At 37.3% G+C, this 17,483-nt stretch overlaps 1 protein-coding gene and 1 long non-coding RNA gene across 5 annotated transcripts in view; one reads left to right on the forward strand and one right to left on the reverse strand.

Moving 5' to 3' along the window:
- Octalpha2r (alpha2-adrenergic-like octopamine receptor) overlaps positions 1 to 15,932 on the forward strand; it is a 102,946-nt gene extending 87,014 nt beyond the window's left edge. For all 3 annotated transcript variants that reach the window (XM_077415123.1, XM_077415124.1, XM_077415125.1), the window contains one exon: positions 976 to 15,932. In XM_077415123.1, the coding sequence (XP_077271249.1) occupies positions 976 to 1,578 (603 nt within the window). In that variant the 3' untranslated portion in view covers positions 1,579 to 15,932. The remainder of the gene's footprint in view (positions 1 to 975) is intronic.
- The window catches only part of LOC143902348 (uncharacterized), a 149,104-nt gene that overhangs the window by 67,718 nt on the left and 63,903 nt on the right, over positions 1 to 17,483 (reverse strand). The window lies entirely within an intron of this gene.

The raw sequence follows: 17,483 nt of genomic DNA on the forward strand, positions 1-17,483 counted from the left end.
GCCTGAGCGAAATCGCGTTTGTAATTACGTACGAAAATACAGTTTTATGCCGAGGCAGGGACATAATTGCACGGGGATGAGTTTCCCATTCCGACTGTCGCGCAATTACGCGAATTCTCGTTCAAACTTGAGCGCAAGAACACGCCCGCCTTTGTTACCTCGCGGGCTTCGTATAACAGCTACATGTCAAAGAGTCTCGTGATAATCCTGCCTGTTCGTATGAAAATCATACATCGCATGTACACAAGAATAGACACGCACGTAACTTGTCATTCTAGTAAATTTCTGAGATTTGAAGAAATTTGCATGTAGAACTGATTAACTTTAAGTGAAAAGAACGGATGAATAACCTGCTCTTGATTTCACAATCCAATAGAATATTATAATATTCTGTTACGTTATATCTCTTGTTTTTCATAAATTTCCATAATATCACTTGAAGTTTAACTTTTATTTCATATAAAAATTCAAACCGTGATTGTTAAGAGCTTTTATAGATTAGGAAATTTTGTGGTGAATTTATTTTCAACATACTTGACAAATTTACTGCATATTCAAAATCTTATCTCAAAACTCTAACAGCCGAGTTTATAACATTGCGTATCTAGAAAGTTGCAAAGAACCTGTTCTAACAAAATAATATGCTCACACAGCCATATTATTACACTAGACAGTGCTGATGTGGCGACTGTTACATCGTGCACGTGCATAAAACATACAGCAATTATTTCTTACGATCGCGCGCCTACCTAATTTTAATTTTATATATAAATTTTAACTAAATTTAAACTAAACTCAAGCGAGAAATAATTTTCTATTCAAACTTTGTTTGACCCAAACAAAACTTATTTGCCAGTCATTATAGAAATTTCAGATTCATACATATTTGTGACGACTGTAAAGAGAGAGAAGAAACAAACGCTATTAAACAAATAAAATGTCTAATGTACGGTAATGTACGCATTTTTGTTACAGGTGAGTATACCGGTGCCGGCACAAAAGAGCAACTTAAAGGCGACTCTGTCAGTGAACGGAGACGGGCAGTCAGGAGGTCAGAATGTACCGGCGCGATGCCGAGCGCCCAGCGTTGGCATCGACGTCGACATGGTGTCCGAGTTTGATCCCTCGTCATCGGACAGTGGCGTGGTGTCGAGATGCGCGGTGGTAAAGCCGCTCAAGCTGCGACTGTGCCAGCCGATCTTCGGTCGTAAACACGTAGGTAAGTTGAAGAGGGAACACGGCGATGCGGGGCGACACGCGGGCAAGGACGAATCCGGCGGCGACGGCAAGACGGCGAAGCAGCGCGATCCAGAGAAAGAGAAGAGGAGAATAGCAAGAAAGAAGGAGAAACGCGCCACGCTGATACTGGGCTTCATAATGGGCAGCTTTATCGCTTGTTGGCTGCCCTTCTTTGTCCTTTACATCGTCAAACCTCTCTTTCCTGATTTCGATATACCCTCGCAGGCCTTCGTAATCGCATTTTGGCTCGGCTACACCAACTCGGCGCTGAATCCCTTTATTTACACAGTCTTCAACAAGGACTTCCGCCGTGCTTTTCGCCGAATATTGTTTAAATGAGCAATACAGTATAGCGTCGACCAGGAGGGACGCTAGCGATAATTACATTTTCCGTCCTCGGGTATGTGAATATACCGATGATACTCCGAGGATGTTTTCTCGATCGCATCGCGCGGTATCCGATCTGTTATCCCCGCGTTATCCTTGCGTTATCTTCGAGAGAAACTTTAATCATAAGAGGAAGGTGGAATTTTACAATGCCACGGAAACACTTGCGAAAGATGGAATCGGAAATGCGCGAGGAGTTTGCTTGCGACAAGACGGCAAGTTCGTGTTTCAGATCGAAAAAAGTTTTCCAGCTGATTTTTTCGGAATACAAAACGTGCACTGGAAACTGCAAAATCGCACGTGCGAAGAATGAGAGATGAAGAGAGAGAGAAAAAGAGAGAGAGAGAGAGAGAGAGAGAGAGAGAGAGAGAGACGAGTTGATCTCACGTCTCTGAGTTGGTGTATTCCTTCAGAGGGGAATGTTGTCATCTTCCAAAAAAACCGACTCCTATGCGACTATCAAATCAACGTACAACTTTACCCCAAAAACGATGCGAGATATATCGTATTGCAAGTCATTTTACGGTACGCGAAATCCATAACTGACTAAAGAAGAACTTTTTAAAAAAAGTTTTAAAATGTCAAAACGCAAGAAAATTTCTTTTCTACATTATTAAATGATAGAACCAGAGGACGAAAAACTTTATTGAAATAAGAATGAACATGTTTTAAAACGTTTCCATTACTAGAGAGAGTCATTAAACAAGTCCCTTAACGAACAGAATTGAATTCTATTACCTTTACACAACTCACACGGACTTGGTACATGCTGCACGCGACAGATCAACGAAGAGTACGCTGTTCACTTGGCTGGCCAAGGGAACGTAATCTGCCACGCACGGATTACTACTCTCCAACTTGTGACATACCTTATAAACCGAGTCGTTTCGAAGACCAAGAGGCAGCATATCGCTCCTTCCTCTATATTTTTCTTCTACTGGCCACTCTCGTTCAAAAAAAAAAAGAACAGAGAACAGCAGGAGAAACGCGCCGGCTGATACGGATGGAGGACACTATTTCCGTGCCTAATCTCTTGGTCACGTTTATGAAAGGCATGACAATCCAAAGTTACAACGCAGTATGCACGTGCAGCATGCACTTGCGTAAATATATTCAGTCTCGTCATGGAAAAATAATTAGACGATTTGCAAATTTCATAACGCGCTACCTGAGCACAATGCGGCCGGCTATCGCAGTAGAGAACGCACAATCGCGCAAGATGCAATTTGGTTCGGAGAACATTCAATCGTATCCACGATTGTGTGACGCGTTGCACGTATAATAACTGCGGCGGAAGATAACGGCGAGATCGAAGAAGAAAAGAGAACCCTACGAACACCGTGACCGATCGGTCACGTTAACACCAACCAACGTTGAAGATCGTCGGCAGATCTACTGACAAATAAATGTGGATGCGAGAAAATATATATGGTATGTTTCCTACTAATTAGATATTCGCGCGTCGTAAGCCGATATCCGAGACGGCCCCTTTAAACGTTCGGAGTTCCAATTGTGAGTCTTCGTTGTTACTTTTAACGAAAGACTACGTATGTATAGAATTTAATAATTCTGTCACGTACGTGCAGGGTATATGGATGCGTGCTGGTGCGCGTGTGTAGCGTGTTCATGTAGTTCATTTCGTACAAAAGCAAGTATGTACAAGAGACGCAAAAGTTGTGTTTTACAAATAGGTTCCTCTGTCGCAGCCTAACTGTACAGCAATAATCAATCTTTCGTTCGTTGAAAACGTTCGTTCGTTTGAGGAAGATATCGCGAGAGAATAAATTGGCGCGAAACGATCAATCGCAGATTGTGTCCTCAATCATGCATTGTCCGTACGTGAGTGTATGTGAGGTGTGCGTATGTGCGAACGGGAACGTATGCACGCTGTCCAATATGCGACGAATAATCACTTTGCGTCGCAGGGTCCAAAATTAAACGCAAATCTAGATAAAAATAAAACAAACCGTATATAACCGTGCATACACCGGCGCATATACCGGTATTTCATTACTCAATTTTATTCCCCGTCATCGACAAAGACTTTGACCAGCGCTTAATCATACTTGGATTATGTTTGCTCGACACACGGTGGACGTATTCTATACCTGACTGTGTAACAATAACAGAAAAGCGTAACACAACGAACGACAGAATGATCGAAAGCGCGACCGGTTTAATTATTCTCAAAGGGTACAGAATACATCTGCCAATTAGTGAGACCGCTCCTAAGACAGAAATATTATTTCCGTTAGACGGAAATCCCGTACCTGCCAGCAAACAGATGCTCCTACGTCAGTACGAACGAGATTCTCGCGATATGATCATACGCGGAAAAGGGATACCGCGAGATAGAGAGGAGAGAACGATGTCTCGCACACCTGTGCTCGCTGTTCTGCGGAAACACAACCGTGTAACAATATTCCTCATTTCATTCGGTCAAACTGAGATCTGCACAACCGCGTTCTCCAGCGATTCTTCAAGAGAGATCACAACGTGAAATTCTGGGATTTTCCTCTTTCGAAATATCCAAAGAGAAGATGTCAACTAACTCTTCTTCGTCGATCTCATGTGTTCGATTTGGCGTGCGAGCGAGCGAGCGAGCGAGCGAGAGAGAGAGAGAGAGAGAGAGAGAGAGAAACGATAAGCTCCAGCATCATAAATCCTATACGCCCAATACAGCGTGTACATTAGCGGAAATGTACGCGCTCACGCACGTACGTGACGCGCAATACACCACAACGATAAATCGATAAACACATCTCGCGCGTCTAGTTCCGTGATGTTTAAAGTATGCCTGCCTATGAACGTGCGTGCGTACGTGTATAATTCTCGCGTCTCGCTCTCTATCACTTCCTTTCTTACTTGCTGTTTAACTTTCTAAAAATCCCTCAGGATCTCTCTCAACTATCATTAATATTAACTTTCTCGGTAATGTTACACATACTGTTTAAAATCTTCAACTTTTATCCATTTTTAATCTAATCGTAACTTGTTAACTATAGTTGTATAGGTAGTAAATAGTTTATTATATTTTATCTCTATTGTATAATTTCTCTCTCTCTCTCTCTCTCTCTCTCTCTCTCTCTCTCTCTCTCTCTCTCTTTCTCTTTCTCTGTTTCTTGTTATTGCTCTTTTTTTATTACTGTCACTTTCTCTCTTTTTTTCTGATCCCGTGATGAGATAGGATTTGAAGTGGTTGGTGGGAAAAGGGTAATTCATAAGGATAGTAAGACCACGGATGGTAAGATACGAGAGAACCAATATGGAATTCGTTGATAAGACTGTGGCATTCGTTCAGTGGATTATTAGCATAGCCGGGATCAATAAAAACGCGCGCTTTTTACTGAAGAGAAAAAGAGAAGAAAATTATAAGAGAAGAAAGACGCATTTCCACACTATGGTAATCGATTTCACGAATATCGCGGTCGTTGGACCGCCGTGGTTATTTGCGTCAGAATACGACAATCGCTATACGACAAATATGTGGACGGAATCGTATGAAATCACGTGTATTCGATGGGAATTTAAACACCACCGCATTGATGCATTTTCATTCATTGAAAAGAAAACGTGATTCTTTCGATCCTAACATTAATAATAACTGCGTTCTAGAAAGAAGTAAAAAATATTTATTTATTAAATCGGTTGATTGGGGTGTTCCCAATTCACATATTATATTCTGTTCGATGGAAATATTTTCTCTTGACTAACGTGTGATTTAGCGTTAGTTTTTTTCTCATTGTTTATTTTCTCATTACTCAAATAAAAACTTTTCAATTTCCATTTATATCACGGTACAAAATCTCAGAATTCAGAACAAAAAGATCTTTTGATTTAATATCACACACTCTAATACGAGATTAACTGTTTAATACAGAAATTAGTAAATTTATCTCACGCAAGACATATGAGTATAAAATAACTAATATATAAAATGCTACTTTTCTATTTAATACACACACTTTTTTCAGTCATTTTATTTTGTGTGGTTTAAAAATCACATTATCGTTTTTATGTATAATTAATTCTTTTTTCTGTTATTATAATTCGAAAGTGGCTATTATGTTATATAGGTACTGTGTGTTTATATAATTTGCTACTTATTCTTAATAAACCAGAGATATCTGAGGATAAAATTTTCTGATGTGAACAATTAGTATAGTTATAACATAAATCCAAGGAATAATTGAACAAAAACTAAAATTATTTTACGTAAAATATTTTAGTCTTTGCGAATCCTAAACGGGCAGAGACAATTATTGAGTTATGCTATAATTATACGGTTAATTTCGTTGATTATATCGAGAGCGAGATACGAATATAGACCCTGATTTGAACGAACTATACGAATGAGATAATATTATAAGTGATTTTAAGCATGTAAGACATTAGCGAGTAAAATATAAATGGCCGTGCAAAAAAATAGCGCAAATCATTAAGATTGAGATATATGTAAGTAATGTGTAAGAATTATAACCGTTTACCAATTGTCATCAATTAATACGTGTAACACCAATCGCTTTAGGCGTGGTGAAGATTTTTTGCAAACAAGTCTTTCGGAAAATCTCTATGTGTGTCAGTTATCTACTTTACGTAAATAATGTTCTCTAAGCAGTGTAATGTACAGTTTCGAAATTAAGCTATCATAATCCGCGTGAGAGCCATAACGATCGCAACGATTTACGTATCTACGTCCTATGATCATTTCGGTTACACCCGTGCAGTCTGATTCTAATATGGTGCACAACACGCCACTCGCGAGGCGCTATACGATACAATGCGAATGCACTCGAAACCGACATACATTGTACACACGTGTATATTACATTTATATATATATATATATATATATATATATATATATATAAAACTCTGTTATTACTATTACTAATATCCTAACTATTAATTAGATATTACTAATCAAAGTAGGAATCTAACGATCGATTCTATCTGTTATTTCCAATACGCCGACGACGATGGTCCTCACGTTGCGTGAGATCGTCGTTACATCCCTCTCGCTATCACACGTAAACCTACAGAAAGCTAGGCAGAGAGATCGCTTCGAATTTTCCCAGGAGGAGAGGAAAAGAATTAATGCTGGTCCGCACCAGTTCGCCGACTTCGAGCCGTCCGTCCGTCCCAATTGCGAATAACTCGGTGGGACGGGAAAGTTTATTCTTCGGAAGAATGAAAAGGGACGGACGATAAAAAGCGTAGACATCGCGACGATGAACGAGCTGCGATCGTTTTCCCGGGAACACAAATCTCGAGGCTCAGACTTCATTTGCCCAATCTCCCTCTTGGATTAAGCATTTCCGCCGAATTGAAACGCGGGCGCACGACGCGCGGCCTTAAAGCGCTCGCGCCGTTTGGCCGTCATAGTGCGCGCCCCACGATTTATTACAATCGTGGAACAATAAAACGACGTTTTTATCTTACGATCGAGGCCGCGCGTGCGGAATATCATCGTTGGTGCGCGGTTGCTATGATTTCTTTTTATTTGGCACGAATTTCCAAATTTTCGAGAGAAGCGAACCGCATCGACTTTACGAAAAAATTTTTATAGTTATGTGACTCGGGTACACACACACACACACACACACGCGCGCGCGCGCGCGCGCGCGCGCATGTACAAATGAGAGACGACGTTCCGGATTATTCGAGTGCGAAGAAAATTCATTTTGCTGTAGTTGTACGCACGACAGTCGATTCACTGCAGAATAATGAGAAATGTCACCCGGAAGAAAAGAGAACGTATTGTTCGCTCGCGTAGGCCAACCGTGTTAAAATTATTCCCTAATAGTTTTAAATTGCAATAGTTAGTTTGTCAAATAGATTACATATATCGGTATATTTTAAATTATTCCTAGAAAAATATTATTGCATTCATTTGTCAGTTTTGTCAACACGGTGAGATAGGGGAAAACTTTTATATCATATAAGAATTATATCTAACCAACCGGTAACGGTGTAACGGTGAAGTTATAATGATAAAAACCATTAAGTATGATTCGTAGTAAAACAAAATAACTGCCTGTATTTCACAATTAAAGCTGCAATTACTTATAAATTACGATTGAACTGTACATCAGATGGAACTGATGAAAAAGAATAATATATAATTATTATCTGCCAGATTAATTAACTAGATTTAACTGATCATTGCGTCAATTTTGCATATTGGAATAACATGAATCTGTTATATAGTTATGCATTACGAATAATTTTAGCTCGTATTTTACCATATCTTTTTAAATGTTGCTCATGCTCGTTACGAAGAGGTCGTTTGTGTCAACCGAGATTTATGTTCCCGTCATCGCCTCGCCAGATTTATGTACTCGTTGGACGACTCGGATCCGAAACGAGCAATCGCGATTACCATGCGGGTGTATTACGACGAATTCGCGCGCCAGAGTCGCCGGCGGATTTTTACTCTATCGATGATATTGGAGCAATGAAATCACTGTGATATCACTAAAACGCTTTCAAAGTGTGCAATGGGATTGAGAACGACGCTACATGAAACTGGCATGGACGAGAGAGAGAGAGAGAGAGAGAGAGAGAGAGAGAGAGAGAGAGAGAGAGAGAGAGAGAGAGAGAGAGAGAGAGAATGTGTGTGTATGCATGTTATAAATTGAGAGAAAATAATAGGAGAGAGAATGTAGAAATTTACGCTATCTCGATTACCGTGAATTATTATAAAAGCGTTATATGTATAACACACACACACACACACACACACACACACACACACACACACACGCGCGCGCGCGCGCGCGCGCAAACGTACGAACAACTATATAGAGATATTATGAAACTTGTATTATTATAATCGGAAAAATCTATACATATATATATATATATATATATATATATATATATATGTTGAAGACTAATTTATATACTATTATTGTCGATATTATATCATTAAAACTATTACATCATATTGTGCAGTTACTATCATCATCATTGTTAGTACTCACTATTATCGATGCAAAAGTCCTATTGTCTAATAGCGTTGATTATCTGTTATAAAGAATGAGAGTATAAATGTTACAACAGGGATAAAAACAAAAGTTACGAATATAATTAATAGCGCTATTTATGAGAAAGGTTTTACTATGTAAATAGAAATTAATGCCGGGCTGCCAGCTAATTCTCCATGTTTAACACGAGTAGAGCCGAGAGAAACATGGAGAAAATTGTCTTTAACCCGTGAGTGACTTCTGATATAGGGCTTAAAATTAGATGTTATATATATCGATTTCCCAATTAAAAGATTGAATATTACGACAGTCCATTTAATGGGAGTTCTATAGAGACAATAGCGACCACGCGTTACAAAATTTGATGCTAGGTCGGCAGAAAAGACAAATTCTAAGTGTGTGAAACAACTAAAACTTCGAGAGCACGTTTAGCGTTCCTAGCTCCTCTAAATTGCCAGACATTCGTATCAACTATATATTGGTTGATATAAATAATTTCTTGAATCTCCCTTCCTCTAAGTCTAAAACTTGAAATTATACATATCGTTTTACTTTCTTTTTAATTTCGTAATGTCAATATATATGTTATATATATGTACAAAAAAATGTTTTAAATTAAAATTTCTCTTTTAATATATGTATATTATATATTTATTCATTTATTTATTTATTTAGATTTTAATTTAAAACATTTTATTTATTAAAAAATTTAAAATACCATATACATACTATAAAATACTGCAATTTAAAAAATTGTAAAAAGACATTATTATTTCTTTAAATTATTTATAGAGTTATATATAAGTTACAGAAAAATAATAATAAATAATCATCGCAACGATATGCTTTCGCATCTAGAGTACAAAGAATTTAATTAAAGCGAAATTTTCAAGTGACCAGCATTCCACATCGCACAAGAAAAAGACACACGAGTGTAGATCTTAAGATCTCTCAGGTCTAATTATATGGTTCGATTGTGAAAAGTTTATTGTTCTTCTTTTTAGAGACAGTTTGTTAAGCTCGCGCCACACAACATATATTTTCTTGTCAGTTTTTCCTTGTCCGTTGTCTTTGCAGACTGTAATGCATGTTATCCGGCATGTTACGAAAGAAGGGTCGCTGCAAATTTGGCGTCGTGGGACACAGACGCGTGTGATGTGATTGATACAACGCGATTATGTAGATATTGTAGATTGTAGATGGAGAATGAAAAGAAGAGCTCGCACGATTGTTACAACCGGATCACGCTAGTTACACGTGGCAAAACACGCGCGGGAAATAGCATGGCATCTATCATCGAGTGGAAAAGCAAGCGATGCGAGTCGTAACAAGCAGCATGATAAACTTGCACTCTGCAACAAAATACGCTACCTACGTAAATAAAACACGTGCGGCGCGGAATCTAACGAATATATTCAAACGTTGCAAAATAGCAGACCTCATTAATGATTTATGGCCGTTTTCATATGTTTGTGCCTGTGGATCTCGCTCCACGCAGTGTAGTATGCTATTGCCACCCAAGCTACAAATACAATCGAGCTTGGAAAACTGAACACACTTTCGAGGTCCGAAACGCCGTGCACAGAAGGAGTCGCGTTTTGCGTCATTATTGTAGCTTATTACACGTTACCTTGCGTCTTACGTAATAAGGTGACGATCGCGGTATAAGCTATGAGCGTGTCTGACGAGTATCGATTCACAAGCATTATATCTATCGCCCATTGTAGCATGCATTTTTCAGCGATACGTTTCGTCTTTAGTCAATCTCGACGTTACAACGATTCCACCGTATGACAGCAGTCATCGTTACTAACAATATGGTTGCTAGAGACTTTCCGCGAGAGTCGATGTGACAAACGTTGAAGTACCATGAAAGATAGTGTAAGTTTAAAAGAGTATCGCTATGCTAACATCATAGTTGTTTGCATCAAATATTTCAACATTTTTGAAGAATAGTATTTTAGAATAGTATTGTATTTGAAAAATAGTATTTCAAAAAAACTTTTCTAATCTTTTCTTACAAAACAGATGTACGATTGATTCCTTCAGTTCTAATATTTTTTTAGATTTATTTTCTCATTTTCTCAGTTAGTGTGAAAAATCTTTGTTACACCCTCGGTCTTCAATAGTTACATCTCAACCCATCAATGGTTGATCCTTGCTCAAATAAAGACTTCGAAGCATTTCAGAATAAAACCATTGATCATTACAAGTAATGCGGCCAGTCTCATTTACTTAATTAATATAATAACAATTTCAGAAATTTATTAATAATGTGAATATATTTAAAAACAAATTATTAATTTTTCGGTACATAACACATTTAAAACAAAAATAAATGTCGTATATGTATATACTATACATATACATATATAACATTTGTAAAACTATTTTCAATATGCGGGTTTGTCGAATTATTAATTACTTATTACCTTTTTATACCGAACCTTCTATGAAAATATGTTGAATATTCTATTGCTTAGTTAAATTAATATATTAACAATATTGAGATTAAACCAAATATTTCATTTTTTGTATTGAAGAAAAAGCTGATCACTTATGAATCGATATCGCCGATACTCGTCGCATTTCGCGCGAGACCTCCACGATCGTCGTATATTTAATCGTATCCGTATATGGATTCGTTGTAAATGTAACGCCGACAAAAACCTACCAAGTACCTAAATATTCCAGCAACAGCAAATAAATAATGCTTGAACGATCAAGAAATAAATCGTTGTGCAATACGAAACATCTATCCGAGCATTCTCTTCTCAAGTCCGTTGACCTCTTCTACAAAGGTGCGCTCCTCTAACTTGTATAATACAGCAAAAAGATATGCCTTATCTTTTCCCGAATTCTTAATATTATTTACGAATCATCACCATTTAAATATGACTCCATTACCTACATGTCATCGTGGATTAACAAGGACTTGACAAAGGTTTCGAGAAGCCTTTGTATCGTTTGTCAACGTTACGTTCATTAACATTCTCTCGAGTGTGTGCTCCGAAATTACATCACCCGCGTTGTAAACGCCGTAAACGTACCTATCCATAAATAATAACGATTAAATGTACACTTTTCTCGACACTTTCGCTTATTGTTAGATAAATACCTGCACCGTTTTACTTGTGATACATTTCTAAAAATGTCGACGTATTATCGTTAAAATCTTGCGACTTAAAACTGCATGTTTTTATAAGAAACAAAAACTACAAAAGTATCACCACATTTACATGTAAAACGAAGAATATTGGCATAATGATTTACAGAAATTATTTTTTAAACATTTAAGCAGTTAAAATAACAAAATATAAATTAATACTTGTAATTGAAGGCTTTGCAGTTCTAAATCGCCAGATTTTTGCAAATTAATGATGATAAAGCTAAATTAAGCTATCGGGCACTGTTTGTGATACAAATTTTTTACGTTAATTATCTTGAAATTTTAAAATATAATCACACATAGATAACATGAATTTTGAAAGTATTAATATGTGAATTCCGCAACATCTTGTAATTTATTCGACACATGCGTACTGACTCTTCTGATAACAGAGCATATATAAAATTGTTTTGCATCGCGTTTTGTATTGCGCCGCAAGATCCAGTTTACAACACCGTCGAAATCACGCAAAAGATTCAAATCAAATTTAAAGCCGCTAACACAACAGAATAATAGGATACCGTTTAGCGAAATTTACGCAGTAAAAGCTGTAAAAGTTTCCCGCTTCATGTCGCGTGCATTTATACACATATAAACCCACTACATGCAATACCCACTTTTTGTTTTATTACAATAATCAATTTATTGTCACGTAATAGTCAAAACACGGCAGCACGCAATCAAGTTTTCACAATGTGATACTCTCGTTCATTATGGACATTGTAAAAAGATAAAGAAATATATAAATGTGTAAAAAAATTGCTGTTTTTTACTAATGCGAAATGACATTCAGCAGAAAAGCGAAAATATCGAAATATATAAATCTTGTTATTTCTGCAAAACTGTCGGTTTCAGAGATATGTCTATTTCACATTTTTCTCTCTCTCTCTCTCTCTCTCTCTTTCTCTCTTTCTGTGTCTGTTGTCTCTCCGGGCAAAATTAAATTAAAAAGTCTATATACGTACAGGGATTACGGTCTATCCTATTCCGAGTTGTCAGCGAGATGATACTGGCGTTATTCGACGCGCGTACATTTGGACCCGCGTGCACTGAAAAAAAAGCTGCTCTATCTTCGTTCGTAGTTAATTTACATCGTGCGCGAAACGAGAGGAATGAACGAGCATATATGGCGAAGCTATATGTCGAAGAATACGCACGGCTGCTCTTCAAACCACATGCATATGTTATCCTACGCACGAAAGACTCATTTTTTCTTCTTTTTTTACCGTATGGGCATCTCCGGATCTCTTTAGTCTCGTCGGAAAATTATATACGAACGAAAATTACGAATAGTGGAAAGAAAATCAACAATAACAAAGCACTTCATTTCAACCGTGAACGTCGCGCGTCCGTTTAATAATTATGACGATGGTCGTAAATAATTTCTAGGGACAAATGTACACAGCAGCGCACGCGCACATGCACGCACACACACACACACACACATACATATACTAAAATATAGATATATAATTCACTGAGAGTAAAATATGTTTTAAGAGCACCATTGACGTTCCGCTCCGTTTTTCGTCGTACGCAATTATAATCGTATCATTTTTACGGTGCATACACGAGTAAATCACTGAAATGAAGAATTGGATACACATTACACAATACACAATACATACGATAACGCTCCATTTCTAAATAAAAACGCCGTCTCTCTCAATGCACAGGCGCAGAATTCATTTTACGTCAAATTTGATCTATAAAAGTCTTCCATTCCTTCCTCGGCGTATATTCGTCTGTGTCTATATATTCGGCCGACTAGTTGCGAACACACGGGTGTATTATGAAACGTAATTAGTACAACAGAGAGAAGGAAAAAATGAACGGAGCCGTTCGTCGTTCTCGCCGCATTTTCGCCTAACGAACGAGGGAACAGGTCGAGCAATTTGTATCGCGAAAGGCCATGAATTGGTCGATATATCGCAAAACAACTAACAATTTATCGATATCACGATGCTGTAAATCAAATGTTCTCTCTATTTAACAGCAATTTGTACAGCGAATAAATTCTCTTATTTTCATCAAAATTGCTTATCATTAGAAAAGAAAACGTGTATATATATAAGAATTCGCATAATGTGTTTTATATAATGTGTTCAAGAAAAGATATGTTTATATACATATAATTGTTGATGCAAATAATGATTGAGATAAAATATGTAAAATAACGCGAAAGAGCGATTATTGTGAAGGAATGATAGCGATTTAAAGGAAAATGATAAATCGAAAAATGCAACGCAACTTATATTATTATGAAAATACATAAATAGAATTTTCATTCCTCTTGCGTTCCTATTTCTCTTTAAACGTGTTTATTACCGCTGGTACAGACTTATTTATTGGAAACGAAACAAGTTCTGTCTTACACAACGGACTTAATTGTGCCCGGGAGCGATCGGAGGACCAATTTGCGCCGTCAAGAAATTTGTGCGAATTTCTCGCAATAGCAACGCATTAAAGCTTTTATCCACTTCGACGATAAACCATTTCCGCGCAACTTTTTTCAACCATCTTCTCTCGTTTTCATTTATATAGCAAAAGACTTGCACATCTTTCGCTACACAAGTTCAGCCTCTCGAAAGTGACCTTTTATAATCCAAGTTTACGCGAAGATACGACACAACACGAAACACAATAGTCGAAATTAGGCACACACGTAACCGAAAAATATCGTAAAGTGAAAATATGATACACATTCGAAGGGACTCGGGTGATACGAAAAATGCTCCTTTCTCTTCATATGAAAAACGACGAATAATGAAGCAGGGGAAAAAAGTTCACCCTCCACGCGTCACATAAATTTTTACAGCGCGGCGGCCTGCTCATAAAAGCTAACGTAGTTAAAATTTAATGGTAAACGCGTGACAAAAGTCATAAAAAGTGCCAGCGTTTATCTTAGCGGCTATCTCTATCATTATATTTATGGGTTATAGTGAAAAAATCATATAACGACATCACAATATACATATATTGCGAACGATGCGACGAGAACGATGACGAAGAAGCTCAATTAATCCGGAAACGGTGAGAATGAAGTGAAACATTTGGATCGTCGCGAAAGACTGATTTGCATGGGTTTCTCGATCCGTTCACTCTTCTCGCGATAGAAGAAGAACTATATTTGCAGTATCCGAAGATGATTCAAATCTTTCTCGCGCGCTATACGCATGCAAATATATAAATATTATCAAAGTGCGAACTGTGTCCGACAGTCGAAAATAAGATACGGAAAGAAAGAACGCGATAGGTTTCGCAAAATATGAGTAAGAAAAATTTGAGAAAATGGGACAGGTGTAAGTGAAGAAAAAAGAAAGAAAAAAAAAGAAAGAAAGAACATACAAACGAGGGAGAAAGATATGCTTTGTACGATATAAATATCCATAGCACACGCAGGTCCGCAATAGCGATAATAATTTTTGTATTTAATAAATCGACCGTATTAAGGCGTATATTCTACTACTCGTATAAGTTCGTTACATATTAAAAAGAAAAATCATAAAAAAAGGTGGAACAAATCGACCAACGAGAAAAGGCGGAATCGTTGTAATACTACGTAATAATGTTATAAGACGTTAAATCGATGGAAATGTGGCTGAGAATGGCCGATGCGTTAAATAAAATACATTTTTTTTAACACACAATACTTCTCTCTCCGAGCGAGTATCCGTACTCTTCCTTATTAAACGCTTAAGTAAACGGATGGAGAAAAGAAAGAGAGAAAATAAAAGGAAAAAGACGAAGAAGTAAACTGTATGTGTATGTGTGCATGTATGCGTATGAATGATAGCGTAGGTGAGAGTGTTGGAACGAGAAGAGAAGAAAGGAGGAAAGAAAAGCGGGTAATCAAAGTATTTCAGCGATGACAAGATGCACAAGATGCGAGAATGGCCGAATAGCTTTACTGATCTACGTTCGCCACATACCTTGTGCTCAAATCGCATGTTCTCAACAGTGCACCAAAAAACGGGCGATCGGTCGATTTCGACATGACTATTGAACGTGCGAGATATGTAAACCGAACGCCCGTTATGAGCGGGTATGCTACGAAGATCAAGAAACAAGAGTAAACTATGTATACTGACATTAAAAATCTATCAGTACGCTATGACTTGAATTTATAAAAAAAAATGATCAACAGAGCTCTCAACGTTTTATTCTTTACCGGTCTACCACTCCCGCTTAATACAGCTGTTCTTATCCTAGAGAAATTACAATCCGAAAAAAGAAACGAGTCAAATGGAACTTTCGCCGGAAGGTAAGTAAATTATTTAATTACGAAACTATTCTCATTGTCGAAAGAAATTTATTGATTCGCTGCGGCCACTAGGCTTTAATCCGTTTCGTCGATAACCGATTATATATAATGCAGAGGGATTTATAAAAGCTTACGCAAAGCTCCTTACGGTAAAGATCTTCTAACAAAGTTTCCAACTGGCGAAACACTTCCTAAGTCCGATAATTACGTGCAATGAAAACACGACGACAAATTATCGGTATATTCTCTCTCTCTCTCTCTCTCTCTCTCTCTCTCTCTCTCTCTCTCTCTCTCTCTCTCTCTCTCTCTCTCTCCCCTCCCTCCCCCCTCTTTCCCCTTCTCCCCCTCCTGCTCCCTTTCTCTTCGCAGTGTTTCCATTCGTCGTTAATACGAAATTTTCACATGGTGATCATCCTTAACAATCAGATAAAAATATGGATATTTGAAATTTTCGCTAGTAAAGTGGAGTAAATATGTAACGGTCAGCCGAGTTCTCGTTACGCCATAGTATGTCAGTGGGGAACACTTTCTTGTACGTTTCTCTCAATCTCTTGTGGGATACGTCTCAATTACGCATTTCAATTTGGCACACCTAGTTAATTTGACAATGCATTAAATTGTCTTTGAAACCGTTCAGTGATAAACGTGATAAACTAATTGAAAGACTTGCGTCTGTGTGTATGTGTGAGTGATCGTATTTCAATCAAATCAATGATATATTGATATGACCAAACCATCGTTATATTCTAAGAAATCGGTTAAAACTGTTCAATCAATCATTTATATATAATACGTTTTCTTCATTTTTGTTACAAGCACGGATTATTATATATGTATAAAGTACATACATATAATACAACGTATTTTCTTTCAACTATAGATCATCATTAGGAAAGAGAGAGAAAAAGTCCAGTTTAAAAATAAAATGAAAAAATACCTCTTTTTCACAAATAAAATAATCTTGTTTTTAATTTGCTTTATATAACAAAATTTTAATTTAAAACCTTTTGCGTTGAAGGCTTTAATGTTGCAAATTACAAAATTTTCATGTTATTGAAATTAATCGTAAGATAAAATGTAACAAAAAGTGAAATTAAATCAGATATAATATCCAATTCTTGACGATTAAAACGTTATCGTTTTAATCGGGTTCTCGGTGTATTGCGCGATCGCATCGCACGTGCATGACGCAAACATGTCCAAAAGAACGAAGACGGAACGCTGTTGTCGTCAAAATTGTAATTAATCAATATCAATTGTCAATATATAGTTCGCGGCAATGGCAATCGAGAGAATTGAATTTCGCTCATCGAACGGAGCTCAAGTGTGAAATCAGGAATAATCAATTTAAGCACTCAAGAACTTAGCTCGCTAGAGCTCGTTACAGCTATCGCTATATCGTGTGAAATTCAGTCACATAGCTGCAAGAGAAATT

This window comes from Temnothorax americanus, unplaced genomic scaffold (assembly GCF_048541705.1).
Source record: "Temnothorax americanus isolate GAGA-0224 unplaced genomic scaffold, ASM4854170v1 Scaffold4, whole genome shotgun sequence".
NCBI classification, from domain to species: Eukaryota; Metazoa; Arthropoda; class Insecta; order Hymenoptera; family Formicidae; genus Temnothorax; species Temnothorax americanus.